Source organism: Vitis riparia, chromosome 12 (assembly GCF_004353265.1).
Source record: "Vitis riparia cultivar Riparia Gloire de Montpellier isolate 1030 chromosome 12, EGFV_Vit.rip_1.0, whole genome shotgun sequence".
Taxonomy (NCBI): Eukaryota; Viridiplantae; Streptophyta; class Magnoliopsida; order Vitales; family Vitaceae; genus Vitis; species Vitis riparia.
The window spans coordinates 5,446,823-5,464,070 of NC_048442.1; the positions used below are offsets into that span (position 1 = coordinate 5,446,823).

Here is a 17,248-nt window from a genome sequence, read left to right on the forward strand (position 1 = left end):
CACTGAGGTTTGAACATGCTATCTTATATAAAATTTAGCTTTAATACTCTCAACTACTAAAAAGCTACCGATATTTTCACCTAGCTAAAAGCTTAAGCTATTAGGAAATAAGGCTACCGATGTATATATACTAATTACACTTATTCATGATTTAGACCTAATGCACACCCATATTTTCCCATTTATCATCTCCATCCTTTCAAAATTTTCAAGTTTTAAAGCGATGCCTATGTGATCATCACCTTGTTACATTAAAGATCATACTCTTCATTCTCTTCTGCAAAAGGAGAAGTTATTCTTGTCTTATCCTTGATGACCTTCTTGTTTACTATAATTTGCATGATCACTTGTACTGCTCTCATAGTAGGAATTAACCATAGACTAAACAAGGAAACAAGATTCATGCAGTTCAGGAAAACTTGCCCTAGACCTACACAAGGAGAAAACTTCACATAGAATTATGTAAAATACATACCTGAATATGCAGGTGGTAGCAGATTCGTTCATCACAAACATAAAGACTTGAAGCACTCATGATCCCCATGCCTTCACCCTCCACATTCTGCATCAGATTTGAGAGCACATTGCCTGGTTCTCGTTGCATGCATATTTGCACGATCACTTCATCTTTTCTAACTTCAGTCACTGAAACCGTGGGAACTTGGAGGTCTGAAGGCTGATTCTGGTGAGTTTGCTCGTTTGCGAGGGAGGATAGCATGTTATCCTTCTTGAGAGTGAGATTCTCTATCTCATTCTCCAGCTCAGGGATGTACTCAAGAACTCTATCAATTATTCGCGGTGAACTCCATCTCTTCTGCAAGATTGGTGGCAGAAAAAACCAAAAACTATAACAATACAAACCTTATAGGGTTTGTTTGGAAGAAAGTAAAAAGGAATTTAAACTGATGTGAAGTTTCTTCGAACATGCTTTGAGAAAATTAAGAAAAAAAGGATGAACCAAATAGCTAGGATCAATGCAAATGATGTGAAGAATGATCAACCTTTGATCTTCGAGCATCTGGTAGCAACGAACGAAGAGCCAAGTAAGATGCATTGAGCTGCATCCTTCGTACTCTCTCCTTGGCATTATGGTTTTCTTTCCTAAGCACACTTGACCCTTGTTGATCTGCAATGTGTTTCAGCAGTGTCTTCTTAGCTTGTGAGTGCTTGATTCTGCGGTTTCTTTCACTAGTCTTCAAATTGGTTTTGCCTCCAACCAGTCCTTTCTCCATGCTGGACTGCACCATAGTTGAATTTTCTTGGTCTAACGCTACAGGATTAATGGGGTTGTCTCCAACCAATCCTTTCTCTTGGCTGGAGTACTGCACCATGGCCGAATTTTCTTGCTCGAACATTATAGGATCCATCCGGTCTAAAGAGTTATGATCATCAACAGGTACCGATATGTCAATTTCTTGCAAAAGTGACCATAAATCAGCATAATGGAGGGATGGGCAACTGTTATCTTCATAATGGGGATTGTTAAAAGGAGGAGAAGACATATGTATAGAAATTAGAATGACTTGCTGTTCTTCAAGTTCTTGCAATGTCGATATTCCGAGGAAGGTAGTCCCCTGATTAAGCAAATCATATAAAGTCATGGTTCAGCTATGAAAAATCTATGATTGTTAAAGTCATGCGCCACCCCAGAAATTAAAGCCTTGATTTTAGACTACAACAGCGTATATATATATACATGTGTGTGTGTGTGTGTATGTTAGCAATATTGCTGTGGATAATCAACAGGGTTCCTATTTTCTTGCTCTTATTTCACTCCTGATCAAGAGAATAGATGCCACAAAACCCTAGATCCATCATGGTGTGCTGATGTACCAAAAGATGATCATGGCCTGAAATGAATTTGATATCACCCTATTCACAAATCTCAAATCAATATGATAAATTTTTGGATCGACAGTAACTTTGACAACATATGTATATATACAATGAAGCCAAATCTTTCAACATTTTTGTCTGATTTAATCTGCAAGATCCTCTAAATTAACGACTAGAATCATCAAACTAAATATTTCAACCAAATTAACTTAGATCAAACCTTCTTCCTTACCGATGAATGGAATCATGACAGTTGAATGAAATTTACAAGGACAAAGATGAAAACAAAAGGACAATGAAGAATAAGAAAAGCTTAAATACAAAACAAGAAGCACCACCTTGTCTTTCTATATTGATGCTTACCTTTAAACTCTAGCTAGAATCATACATTAAGAAAGGCAAAACAAGAAAAAATTGACTTTAATTAAACAAAAACAGGAAAGGATAAGAGATAGAGAAAGGATAAAAGAAAAAATAAAAAAAAATAGGAACCTTGTGCACATCGTTTTCTAATGAAGATAATGCTACAAACTGGAACTGCACAAAGTCGAGGGTTTTGGTGATGAGTAGGAGAGAGAGTGTGAAAGGGTTCAAGGATTTTGATGGCGAGAGGTCAAAGAAAACAAATTCAGGGGCCCTCTGCATATCACTTTCAAATATGCTACATGATGGAGCTGCACAAAGTCAAGGCTTTGATGGGTAGGAGAGAGAGAGAGAGAGAGAGAGAGGGAGAGTGAAAGCATTTAAGGCTTTTGATGGATGGGAGAGACATTAATTAATTAATCAGTGGCTCTCCTCAATACTCTCTCCATGACATAAACAAAGAATACAATTTATAGATAATATCAATGCATATGATCAGTTCTTCTGAAGCCTTTATATTTTATATTAATTATTCCCCATTTGCAGTACAACATACTAATATGCAGTACATATAGTAATTTATGCAGAAGCAGTACAGGTTCTCTCTGCTTCCCTCAAATCCTTGATTCACAAAACAATTCTAGTACTGGAGATGTTTGGGTGCAAGTTCTAAGTTCGGCCACCTCGATCTTAGCCAAGCCCAGTGAAGCTACTAAATAATTAACAGTACCCGCAATGATGGAACCAGCTATACTCAATCCTCTAAGAAATTAGTATGTGATCACTTTATACAGTCAGGCACAACAACTGTAAGTATGATTCTATAGATATGTGCAGACAGAATACACGTAGAAGTTGGTTCTCAAGGCTAATGTACATGCAAATAGGTTCAATCAAGAGGGCTTGTCTTAGAAACAGATTGTATAGGTATATCAGTGAGGCAGGAAAAAAATAATGAATTAGCCATGTAGAAAGAGAATCGAATTAAATCTTTGTATTGACACCATCTTTTTTCTGGTTTGGATGTAATTTAATTGATACAAATCTTCAAAACCAGTTGCGGGCTAGATGGGCCATGTGTGGAGGTGAAGAATGAACTCATAATTGGAGGACAATATAACTCTGGTTAGTACATAACATCCCCTCAAGTTATAAATTTAAAAAGAATGATTTATTCACAAATTTTTTTGATTTTGAATTCCTCGTTTTGGAACCTATAGAATTTTCTGTGAAGGAACTACAAAAATGATGTGCATATTAACATGTCTGGAATATTCTTATAGAAAAATGATGAAATTTGGATAAGATTCATTTGAGCACAATTTTACCCACATTTTTGTAACATAAAGGGTGTCTAACAATAAATGAAGTGTTGTTAATTTCCTTTCTTTCTTTTTTTTTTTTTAAAATAAAAATTAATTATTATAGTATGTGACTCATATTGAGAGAAAGACATATATAGAGAAAAATGGGTAAATATTGGAGTGAAGCGAAGAGGAACGACGACATATATTTTTATTATTAATGGGGAACGATGGGTTGGGGGTGCCACTATAGTATGGTTCAGGAGTATTTTTGAAATTTCATTACTTGATGGTTAGTATAAATACTATTTTATGTAACCATAATTTGACATATAGTAAAAGTCTTATTCTCTATTCCCATAGGCGTAAACAATTTATCGAACCACGTTAAATCTGTGTGTTTTTTTTTTCTTCTAATTTTTCACCAAAAATCATTACACGAAAATCAACATTAATAGTCATATTTATATAAATTATATTAACTTTTATATAAAAAGTATCGAAATAATTATCATATATTTTATGTTCCTGCTTGCTTGCAATTTGGCTTCAAACCATGTGAATCAACTAAACTTCATTACTAAATATACCCAAGTGATGGTATTGCCTTCTAAGTTCTCCATATCAAGACTAATATATTATACTTTGTCTGCAGTACAACATACGTACTATACACACACCGAAGAAGTACAAGTTCTCTCTGGTTCCCTCCCTTATACAGCGTGGAAACTAATTTTAGTGGGGCTGTTTCCATTTGAAGTTGCAAGTTTGGAACACATCCATCTTGGCCAAGCTTAGCACAAGTGCTAAATAGTGAAATGTTGAGATATCAACATTTCTGGAGGTGAAGGTTAGTTTTGGAAAAGGTTTTTATAAAAACATCAGCCAACTAATCTATAAAACATAGGGAGGCATAATTTTTGGAGGTCGTAGTTTTTCAGAAAGTGATAATCAATATTTATATGGGACGAAAATGTCGAAAAATTTCACTGGTGATGAAATATCAGATATTGGGAGAGGTTGAAACAAAATTGGTCATCAATTGCATAAAAAATCAACGAAAAATAAAATAAAAATCGTCTAAATATCAATGAAATATCAATTTTGGATAGATAAATGTTGATTTTTTTACATTAGGGGAACACGCATGAGGTAAAAAGATCATTGATTAATCACTAATTTTACAAAAATCATCCATTTTTAAAAATATTTATTCATATTTCTTTGTTTTTTTTTTAAATATTTTATGTAAAATCTAAGTATTGAGATGTATCCGTATTTATGAATATTTTTATCCTTATTTATATGTTTCATATGGTCATGAAAAACACAATTAGCTTGATTGTCGTAATACACGGTAAGGAGATAAAACAGTAAAATTACAAATTTTTGAAGCCGCATTAAGGTGTGACTTCATTCTATTATTTTATTTAAATAACTTTGTTTAGATTTTTTGAAATATTAAGTTTTTATTTATTTATTTATTTTTACTATAATTGTATTTATTTAAAGTATCCCATTTCTTTTAAGGAAGAAGAGGTCAAACTTAATCTTTTACCTCGATAAGAAATCAAACTCAATTTGCTAATGTTATCTTGTAGAGAGATCAATCAATTTTTTGAAACTCAAAACATTCTAATATATATATTTGGATAATTTATTTTCCATTAATTTTTTTTTATATTTGAAAATCTACACCACTATAAATGAAGTTGATGGAAAGATTTATCTCTATTTATTTAAATAAGTAATTTGATTAATTTAATATTTTTTTTTAAGGTTTTTAAAAAACGCATGGATCATCTCAAGTGGAAATATCCTGCATAATCTTCAACTTGTTGATAATTTTTCATAGTCCACCACTCTATTAATGCCTATACTCAGATAAAATTGCAACAACGAATTCATAATAAATAAATAAATAAATTGAGGAAAGAAATGAGAAATAAAAAAAGATAAGTATAGAACAGTGATACATTTTAGGTCAAGATTAAAATATTATATAATTTTATTTTACTTTATTTTTTAATAAAGAGCTAGCATCAAGAAATAATTAAAATATTTTAAGTTATGAAATTTCACATTTAGTTATATTCAATTTCATATTTTATTTAAGCTTTTATAAAAATTTAACAAGAGAGTTAGATATAGAAAAATGTCAAATTTTATATATATATAAAAAGAAAAAGAAAAAAAGATTAATTCGTGGGAATTGTGTTTTATTTTTATATTTTTGGTTTTAAGTTTTTTTTTTTATCTTAATTTTAATTTTAATATTTTAATATTTATTTTCTTTAATTTTTTTTAAATATAACAATAGAATTATAAATAGAAAAATAAGAGAATTAGATATAGAAAATATATATATATATATATAAACAAAATAAAAAAGGGAAATAGATTAAAAGTGTATTTAGTAGTCATTCTAAAAAAACATTTTTAGTCATTTTAACACTTAAATGATAAAAAATTTTAAGTGTTAAAAAGGTTATAAGCTTTTCCTAAAGTCACTACCAAATAGGCTCTAATTTGTAATGGGAATTGGTATTTTATTTTTATATTTTTAGTTTTTAAGTTTTTTTGGTTTTAATTGTATTTTTAATATTTTTATTTATTTTTTATCTGAAAAAATGTTTTTATTAAGTTTAATGGAAATAGATAAGAAGATAAGATATTTGGATAAGGAATATTAGATTGGTATCATGGTAATGATAAAATTATTATTAATTTACTTAAGGATCAAGAAGTATTTTTTTCACTTAAGGTGGTTTGACTTGGTTAAGTTCAAAGTGGAATTTTTTTTTTTAAAAAAAAAATGATCATCCTTATATTTTATCATTTATTCTTTTCCCTTAATCTATTTATTTATCATCATTTTAGCTTTAAATGAATGATAAATCTCACTATATATATATATATATATATATATATATATATATATATATATATATATATATATATATATATATATATTTCTTTAAATCATATGTTAATCTATCTCAAAGGAGTATAAAATGTATATATAAATAAAACTCTTCCTTATGAAGTTGTTTCGAATTACTTGAGCACCTCTATCTCATTTGTTTTCAATTTAAATAACACCAAAACAAAGTGATTGAGTAGTCAATCTTAAAAACTAATAAGAAAACAAAACGCACTAAAACAAGCTACTTATAGTTAATTTTAAGAACAAAGCAACTAAAAGTGATACCATGCTTAAAATGAAGATGCAACAATAACAAATACTTGCACTAACCTAGGTGTAACCTTAATACCTCAACCTTGTTCAACAGCTCTTCCCCACTAACCTAGTTATGCTCCACCCTTTGACAATTGTTGAAAGGTGCATGATATTACTAACAAAGCTTAAGCAAGAAAGGAGAAGGGTGAGAAAAAAAAATTCACATCTACCCAAATGCATATCATGACATAAATGATCATTTTCTAGTCATGAAGTTAAGTTTTTGATAATCCATGCAAACCCTCAACCCCATTTAGGCATAATAAGATTAACTCACCATTCTCATTCTTGACCATTGTAAACCTAGATATCTTTGGCACCACTTAGATAGGGTTTAACTACTTGCTAATAAATGATACTCGCCTTTAATAGAGTCAAATTTTCACTCGTTACCACTTCTTGCATAGTGGAGTTTAACCTCCTTTGCGTTTCCCTTACTGGTTTGGTTCCTTCTTTAAGAAAAATTCTATGGGTACAAACTAGAGGGCTTATTCCTTTTAAGCTTGATATCATCCACTTCAAGGCACTCTTATGGTTTCCAAGCATTGTTCTAATAACTTAGTTCTTGCATCAAAGTGAGGGAAAAAGAAATGAAAACAAGGTAGGTTTCACTTGGTCCCAAAAAATGCATATTATATTTAAGGGTGAATGCAAGAGGGCTCAACTCCGTTTTAAGTAGTGCCAATTAAATTTATCTTTCTTCTTCATCAAACCCAATTTATTTTTCAAATTTGGCAATCCAATTAGGGTTTTTTATAACCTTAAATGAATTTAAAGATTTACAAGCATTAGCTTGATACAAAAATTCATTCAAAGGTGACTCAATAGATTGAATCAAACACAATTCAAGAGGTTCCTTCACGCAAAGAGTATCATCATGTTCTTCAATAAGGAATCAATCAAACAAGCATTCTCCTCATGCACATCACCAACATCTAGGGTTGTTTCATCAAATTGAAAATATTAAGCTCTAGATAGCATCATATTTCCAAAAGTCAATTGCATTATCCCATTTTAACAATTAATAAGTTTTATCACATAATGCACAAGAGATCTTATTAGGGCTAGTCATACTTTTTACCTCAATTGTTTTCTTTAATTCCATTACCTTAACTCTTCTAGCCAATGTAGCCAACCTAACACTTATGTCATATTACTCGTTTAGATTAAATTTCCTCTCACATATCGCACTTGATCCTTTTTTCCCCTTGGCTAAAATTTCATTAAGCTTATAAGAGTCCTAAGTTTGAGCTCTTTAAGCTAGTTACTTTAGAAAATCATAAACTTCATCAAATGTTTTGCTCATAAATTCTCTATTCAATCTAACCAAATTAGTGTGATTAGTGAGTCAACCCATCATAAAATATGCTAACCACATGCTCTGGCTTATAACGATGATGGGGAGATTAGTTAATCAAATCTCAGTATCTCTCCTAACAATCATAGAATGACTCTTTCTCATTTTGTGAAAAAAGTATAGTTTTTCTCCTTAGAGTCATACATTGAAAGGGGAAATATCATTATAAAAAGTTCAATTTACATTTATAGCTAAGTACCAATAAACTTTGGCTTTGAACTATAAAGCCACAATTTTTCCTTATCTTTTAAATAGAATGACAATAACTTACGCTTTACAATATCCATATTGCAATCAGACTCTTAAAAAGTTCCATATACCACCTTAAATTCTTTAAGATTCATGCAAGGATTTTCCCCGTCCCAAAAATTTGGGTAGTAGTTGAATCATACCTAACTTAATTATATAAAATGATAAAGAATTATAAGGAATTACAATGCATGAAGAAGCACTTGCCATAGTGGTTGGAGGTAATCTCTAAGGGTTTGAATTTGAGAACTCTCATTCCCCTCATTCTTACCATGATTGCTACCATCTTCAACTATGCTGGAAGGGTTAGGAGGGTTGATACGAATCTAACCAATCGGCCTTGACTATCCCTAGTCTAATTTGGTCTATTTAAGTTAGCCACAAACATACAACACCTCAAGAAGGTGATCATAGGATGTAGGGGAGATGAAAAGGTTTGAAAGGTTTGAGAAAATGGTTTATGATTTTTTTTTTTATAAAACAAAGGAAAAACTAAATGAACTTGACCTAAAAATTTAACATGCAAAATTTGAAAAAGTGTTAACCATAAGGGGATCCTTTGGGCTCCCTTTTTCCTATGAAAAAACCCTCAATCAAGGTAACTCAACCAAGACTACTTATAGGTGCTTTTAGTTGGAGAATTTTCAACCCAAGCCCAACTTAATTTAACCTAATGCCACGTACTTGTTAATTGGACCTCTTTACAAATTTCTTAAAGTACACACTACCTATTCACTTTCCAAATTATAATATTAAGGGTTTAATATTGGTTGTCTTAACTTCGAATGACTTCCATCATTAAGTGCATGAGATACCTTCATAGGGGCCCCTAAACTCTAATTTTTAAGTATCAAGACATGACATTTTGATTAAAATAAGACAACATCATTGATCTTCATGTCACTTTGATCCTTTGACCCTACTCATACCTCTCTATTGCATTCTAAATAATCTAATAGCTTCCCAATATCATAATTATTCATGAAAAATACTTGTAAACATTAACAACCAATGGAAAATGTGATAAAATTGAGCATACACAAGGTAACATGTACTTAACAAGTTCGAAAACATTTTTAATGTTAACATCAAACTTAAGATGATTTTTGCCCTTATTATCATGTAAGATATAACATCAATCACACCCTCCACTAAGCCATTGCTAACCCCCTAGTAATGTTGATGAAAAAATGAGCAAAGTACAATGAAGAAGGAGCAAAATATGCTTGATTAGACAATTTACTTTGTTTAAGTTCGACAATTTGCTTTGTTTAAGTTCCATCATCAATCCTTTGTTCAAAGTCCAATATGCTAAGGGCCAATACCCCAAATTCCCCAAAGATTCTAAAAATCACCCCTGCTAAAAAATCTTCCTTACTAACCTTTGGTGAAGAGTTCATTAGCACCTAGGTATAAAAGTCATTGCCATTAAGGTTTTAAACTTCACTGATCTTTAGGTCAAAAGAGCCTATGGATCTTTGGAGCACCATGCTTAACTTAGAACTTCAGTCATAATCTTTTTCTTCAATTCCCATTTTTTTCGTAGGTGGATGCAATGTACGGTGCTAATCCATTCTAACCCATGTAGCAAACATCAAGGCCATTGACTCCTAACTAGTTAGTTAAGGGCATTAGGAATTGAGTGCCCTTTTCAGAACCATATTCAGGTTTCCAAGTCTATGTTGACTCACCCACCTTATCATCAACACCCAAAATATCACACCTTTTTACATGAATCTCGATTCTTGCCTTAGGGGAAGAGGTTAAGTTACTTAGTACAAAACTTGGTGTTTTGATTTCCATGTATTTTGGGTAGATTGTTTTGTTTCATTGATTGTATCCTGAACTAATTTCTATCTTATATCTCCATGTTTTTATTGTCTCTCATGTGTTTATCATTCTATATCTTTTACATTGTCAATTTTGTGACAAAAAAAGAAGAGATTTGTTTAGATGTTGATATTTATTTGGTTTATATATTTATCTATTTCCACACGCTACTTTTCACAAGTATTCTTGGTTTAGTGTGTGTAGATCACATGCTTCCATGCTTCAAAAGTCGTCTGATGGGTTGGGAACATTAAAGATCAAATTTTAAAATGATTGATTAGAACAAGTTACATTGAGAGATCATCAACTTTTATGATGATTTGTTTGGATAAGTGATATTGAGAGATTTGCAAACTTTGCATGAGAGTATTAAAAGTTTAAATAATCTATATTTTGTTACAAAATTACCAAATGAGAAAATAGTTAGTACATTAAATTGTTTAGTTTAAGTTTAACAATTTTGTTCATTTCATCCTTAGACTTTTTATTTTTTCTTGTGACTTACACTCTATTAAAAACTTGAGATAACTACAAATTCAATTAAAGATAGTGTAGGTAAGCATAAAAAGATTCATAAATGCTAATACTTTGGAACAAGCAACATAATGTGGACTTTAAGGTATTTAAAATGAGTTTCAAGTTATATGTTTTAAAAGAAATAATTGATTGAGCACTTAAGTACTCGAACCTATGCTCAAGAGCTTAAACTTGCTCTCAAACGCTCTTACCCAATACTCAAGCATTTGTAGTAGAATTTTCAAAAAAATTAATTCAAGGATATCTTAATTCTTTCCATTTTTTAAATTTAGTTTTTTGAAAAAAAATTGGTCCACTAGAATTCTTTCCATTTTTGGAATTTAGTTTTTGAAATTTTTTTGGCCTACTAAGGTTTCATCTATCTATCTATCTATCTATCTATCTATATATATGTGTGAATTTTGGAAGAAAGATTATTAGCTTTCTTGTATCTTGATACTCTCAAAATGTTTCATAATTTTGCTTGGGTTTGTGAGAGAGATCCACATTGCCTCAAGGCACTAAAGAGTCCACTAAAGAGCACATATGGTGTTTCATTGCAAAAATGAGAATGATCATGAGGTGTAAGCCTTAAAGATGACTTTTGATATATATGCGAATTTTGGAAGAAAGATTATTAGCTTTCTTGTATCTTGATACTCTAAAAAATACTTCTTAATTTTTCTTAGGTTCATGAGTGAGATCCACATCGCCTCAAGGCATTAAAGAGTCCACTAGGGAACATGTATGACATTTCATTGCAAAAATGAGAATGATATAGGTTATGAGGTGTAAGCCTTAAAGATGGCTTTTGTCAAGTAATTCTGTGTATCTTTTCTTCAATCCAGTAGATTTGAGCTCTATTATCTCTTGATCCTTTGAGTTTTACATCCACAAAGTTTTTGGGTAACTTTATTTTCTATGAGTGGCTTTCCACATGTATTGCTTACATTTTTTGCAATTGAATTTCTCCACCCCTCCCCGCTTCCCAAGATGACACAAGATCTCAAACTTTCAACCAATGTTTTAAAAATCAAATTAGACATGTCAATTCAACATTTAGATAGTTTCATAACAATATCTCAAACTTTCAACTAATGTTTTGAAAATCGAATTAAACTAACCAATTCAATTGATGAAATCATTGATTGGATCTTGAACTGATTCAGTGTATCTTTTAAGTTATTTTTTCTTTTTTGGACAATGGTCCACCTAAACCTTTTGCTTCACAACGGGGATAATGGACCATTTAATGAAAAGTCCACCAAATGTAATGCGTGGGAGCTTGAACTTTGATTAAAGGGGTAAAGAAGACTCCACTAGTCAACTTATGTTGTATGGCTTAAATCTACAAAATAATAAATAAAATAACATAATTTTTCTATAAAAAAATTTGTAATAATAATTATATATATATATATAATTATTTTTTAGAATTATAAAACAATAGAATTACAAGCATATAAGTATATAACTTCCTACATATAAGAAAAATTTTCTTTCATTTTTAATATATATTTTCAAATTTAAATATTATACTTATTTTATTTAATAGAATTTAAAATATTAGTAAATTTTATTGATCCATGATTTAATTTGATATATATGTATATATATATATATAGATATTAATTTTTTATAATTTTAAGAATATAAAATTAATATATTTATCACGTGACTGATTCGATGCGGTTCAATCATCCATTCCAATTTTTTAAAACATTGCTTTCAACTTCATACACAGTTGATGGAGAATCACGGCTATCACTGAACACTCTCAATTAGCTACTCTTAACAACTGAAGAAATTTTTAATAAAATGAGAAGGCATTGGCACAAAACAGTGGGTCCCACAACTTTGCAACACATAGTCGCCACGTGGCAACAATAAAAGCAAGAAAACACCCCCCACGGGCCCGCTACTCTCCTTTCTTCTTCTTCTTCTTCAACGCCTTGCGACCTCTTCAACGCCCTAACCCTGCATCCCAAAGCGCACATACACACCTTCTTTTATCACTCTCTTTTGCAAACCCGAGCCCTAAACAACTAGGGCACATGCCCAAGAGGAAAAGCCCTACAGTTTGACAGAGAGAGAGGCAGAGATGGATCCAGAACAGACCTTCATTAGGGTTCAGGAGCGCTTCTCCCAGATGCTGACTCCCAGAGTCAGAGCTTCTCTCGAATACATTTACCTCTTTGTGGCCATCACTCTCTTTTGTATTCTCGTTGTTATGCACGCCAATTACGTCCAACAGGTGCTTGTTGGAGTTTTTTTTTTTAATTTATTTGTTATTTGTGGGTTTTGTTGGAAAAGTTTGTTGTTTTTCAAATTTAAGGTTATTGCGATTGTGATTCCAATTGGTTTTTGTGTTATGTGTTTGTTGTGCTTAATTGAGTAATTTTGCATTATTGAATTCTCGCAATTTGGAAAATTGGAATTTTTTTGGGGGTTTGAGGTTTATTAATTGGGATGACCAGCTTTGGAAAATGAGAAACTGAAACAGTGATTAACCATGCTTTGTGTATTGTTTCCTTTGTAGCCGGGGCTTGAAAATTGGATTTTAGGGATTGTATATATTATTTGGGGCTGGCGAATTGTTAATAATTATTTCCGTACTGGTTCAGATGTAATTAGGCTTGAGAAATTATTTAGGAGATGGTATATTCTGTTGCCAGTGCGAATTTGGTGGATAAGCAGCTGGAAGTTGTTTGATTGTGCTTTGCATGTAGTTTTTAGTTGCATTTGAGGCTCAAAAAAACATGGATTTGATGAATAGTATGTTCTGTTATCAGAGTGAATTGATAAGTAACCCTCCAAAAATCATTTAATTATGCTTGGCATTTGGTTTTGACTGTGTTTAGGCATTAAGAAATTGGTACATAAGTTTCCAACAATCATTTGATCATGCTTTACCTGTAGTTTTGGTTGTTTTTGGGCTTAAAAAACCGAGCTTTTGGATGCCCCCCTTGAGGCCTAGAGGTTCTATTCCACCCAACAGTCAAAAAAAGATTAAAAAAGAAAAAGAAAAGAAAAGAAAAGGATCTTGGGGACGATATATTCTGTTGCTTTCCAAGTGGGCTAAAAAATAAAAAGTACCTGTCCCACCTCTTCTCTCTCTCTCTAGAAGGGGCTTTTCTGCACTACCATGCCATGAAAAACATGTCCTTGCTGGAAAAGTGCTATATAGGACTATCTTTCTTTCAAAATAGATGTAGCTAATGATAATGGTACAAATGATCCAAGGTTATGATTCAGCTGTTAATGTTTTGTCTCATAAAAGATAGCAGAAAATAGGAATATAATTCAAATTAATAATAACAGAATGATGAATTTGCAAGGCCCCTAGTCTGAATATGCTCCTTTTTTTTTTTTTTTTTTTTTTTTCTGAGTTTGTTTAGGTCTTGCTGTTTGAGATTGGAAAATTTGAGACTAACTGGTTGAGGTTGCTGTGGATGCATTCTACTTTCTACCTAATTTTCATCATGCCAATTTCCATTTTTTGTTCCATAATGATATGTTTCTAATAGGTTTTGAACCTTCTAATTTAAAACTTAATTTTTCTGTGTATGAAGCCTGGTTGTTCCAGTGAGTTCTCTGGAGTTGAAACAACAGAAGCCCAGCTCATTCAAATTAAGGTATATGATCTACTAGGTATTGTAACTTAAGCTTCTTCTTTTTACCTGTTTCCCTTTTTCCTTTCTTTTGTATTTCTTGCTTGCAAATTTCTCAATTTACTTCCCAAAGAAGTTGAGCTGCTTTGCACCTAAACTTTAGTTGGTGGGTTGGAGAATCCACCACTGATGGTTAAATTTTTGAATTAAAATTTCCAAGCTTACCTTAATTCAATTTTCATTAATTCCTGCTGTTTTTTGTTAGTTTATGAGATTATTGGGGATTGCTTTATTTGAAACTCAAATTGGGTGCCATAACTATGCTCATCTATTTAGTTTATTCAATATTTTTTGGTTAACCCTTTCATCATAAATCATCATTAATCATTATAGTTATTCAGAGACATGGACAAGTATGCATCTTTTTGTTTTAACAGACCTTTTGACTTATTTTTGAGATTCTAATGTGTATTTTACTGGCTATGATGCATATGCTAACCACCTTTTCCTATTGGGTTAGATAACTAGTGCTGGCCTGTGGTCACGAAATGAGTCAGAATATAAAGCAATCAATGTTCCTGACAAGGAAACTGTTACTGACAATTTGAACGTTAATGTGGATGGAGATGGATTGACGTTTTTGGCTGCGAAGGTTTGGTTAAATTGGATTGGTTCAGGTGCTAGGAGGGGCAAATTGGCATTGAAATTTTGGAGAAGCGATACAGAACACCTTGAACCTCAAGCAGAAAGCTCTACCAACAGTAAAAGCTCTAAGCCAGCAGTTGATGATGCAGTCATTAAAATTGATAAAGAGGAGCCACGGGCTAGTTTTCCAGTATCAGCCAAGGAATCATTTAAAGCAGCTCTGGTTCACTTCTGTAGGAAGTGGTACAGGCGTTTATCATTCTTTTGGAGGCATGCATTGCAAATCCTAGGAAGTTTCCAAAAGTTATGGGTGAGTAATATCTGGGAAAAGCTCTTTCTTATTGATATATAGTTTTTGTGGGTGGCCATTGTTTTTGATTAGTATATCACTTCGTTAGCGATTGGAGTGAGTTTTCTTCTTCTTCGGCGTCTTCTTTCTTCTTCTTATTTTATTTATTTATTTATTTATTTTGTATTTTTCATATGTTTATGTGGCAACAAAATAACTTGTTACAAGAGGAGAAAGCAAACAGCAATATCAACTTCATTATGATGTGCAAGTTCAACTTATTTTACCTATATTTTTACAAGGTTATCATCATATCTCGGTGCCTTTTTACTAACATGTTTGCTTTTCTTCTTTCTTTCCTTTATTTTTATCCCTTTTTTGAAAACATGAATCCTCATTTAGTTGCAGTTATCACACCACAGTTGCTCTGAACATGTTCTTTTTAATCCAATAACTTAACAATCACCATGTTTTTATGTCAATACTTTACCTTGCCATTGAAATTGTGCATGTGTGTGTCCTATTTTGAATCTCAGCCTTTTCTACCTTTGATTTTTAGCTAAGTAATTTCATGAGAAAATGTTTCTTAACAAAATTTCATGAGAAAATGGCAGGAAGCCTGGCAGTTGGTATTGCTGATGCATATGGCCTTAGCATTGCATTCTCATTTTATTATTTATTTTTAAACAGAAATTATTATAAATGGAAGATAAAAGAGAACGGTTCTGAGTAGTTTTGAATTTTATAGATATTAAAAACATAATAAGAAATATGGCTTCCATGATGAAACCACTTCTTAGTTCTTGCAAGTCGTATTTATTTGGGTTTGCTAATTATGTTCATGAAGCCCTCCGACAGATGGGTCCTCGCAGAGAAAATCAGCCCCAAAGGCTTCTCATCATTTGTTCTTTTGTACATATACCTTAACAATACAGATTCAGTTTCCTCTGAAAAAGACACACTACTAGGTAGCTTCTATGTCCTGTTTTGCTTGGAAATGTAGCATATTACTGTAGATGCAACTTTCTGAAAGTAATTTGCACAGATCAATCTGGTCAAGAGGTTGCCCCTATTATGCTGATGATTTCATCTGGTTGGCTTGGAGACATGCTACATGTCTTAGAGAAATGAGATGCATAAAAGGTTTGATCATTGGATAAGATAAATAAAATGTTCTGGGGAATATGCCATAATGTTGTAAAATTTGGCTTCAATAAACCATTTGCATACAGATATGAGAATGCAAATCCAACATGTTTCATGTTATCTTATTTTACAAGTTGCTGGAACACTAGTGTAGAGACGCACAAATAAAATCCTACAATTCTATATATGTTTTTTGTACCTCCATCTTGGCAACTCTTTTTGTTTGAGTTGTGTGAGGGTGGGTGTATTTATCTTGTATTTCATGGGTCACTATTTTGGTGCCTCTTTTTAATCTATTTACTCTTCTTTACTTATATATTAAAAAAAGATATCAAAACTTACTTTATGAAACTACAAGCTCCTGAAGTTTAAGCAAAGCTTGCTGCCTGTTTGGTACTATGAACAAGTACTATTTTCTGCCGAAAAAAATTTAATCACACAGAAAACATATTTGGTAGCATGTTTCCAAAAAAATCTTCTAAATATGGTTCATTTTTAGAGTTAAGATACTTTTTGACATTTTCGGAATATAGGCACTTTGATGATTGAATAATCCAAAAACAAACATGTTGATTGTCTTCGTCTTTGAAGACGAGAAGTTTTTGGAAAACCATTTTCATTTCCACTACCAAATAGACCTTAGTGTTTTTATTAATTTACTAAGAAAATGTTATTTTCAAATGTAGTAATATGTATTCTAGATATATAAAAAGAAGTAGAGTTTTACCTATCAAAAAAAAAAAAAAGTATTCTACATATATAAACTTAATTTGCATGTTTCTAGTCTCATGGTAGTATTATGCCTTTAGGCACCTATTGTATGCATTTTTTATACTTTGGTGCGCCCTTTTGCTAGGCGGC

General features: G+C 31.8%; 1 protein-coding gene across 1 annotated transcript in view; it reads left to right on the top strand.

Moving 5' to 3' along the window:
• The first annotated feature begins 12,625 nt into the window (after nt 1–12,625).
• Nucleotides 12,626–17,248, top strand: part of LOC117926603 (membralin-like protein At1g60995) — a 32,097-nt gene continuing 27,474 nt past the window's right edge. Inside the window, exons 1-3 of the mRNA XM_034845757.1 lie at nt 12,626–12,950; nt 14,269–14,331; nt 14,828–15,262. Coding sequence (XP_034701648.1) covers nt 12,798–12,950; nt 14,269–14,331; nt 14,828–15,262 — 651 coding nt within the window. The 5' untranslated portion in view covers nt 12,626–12,797. The remainder of the gene's footprint in view (nt 12,951–14,268; nt 14,332–14,827; nt 15,263–17,248) is intronic.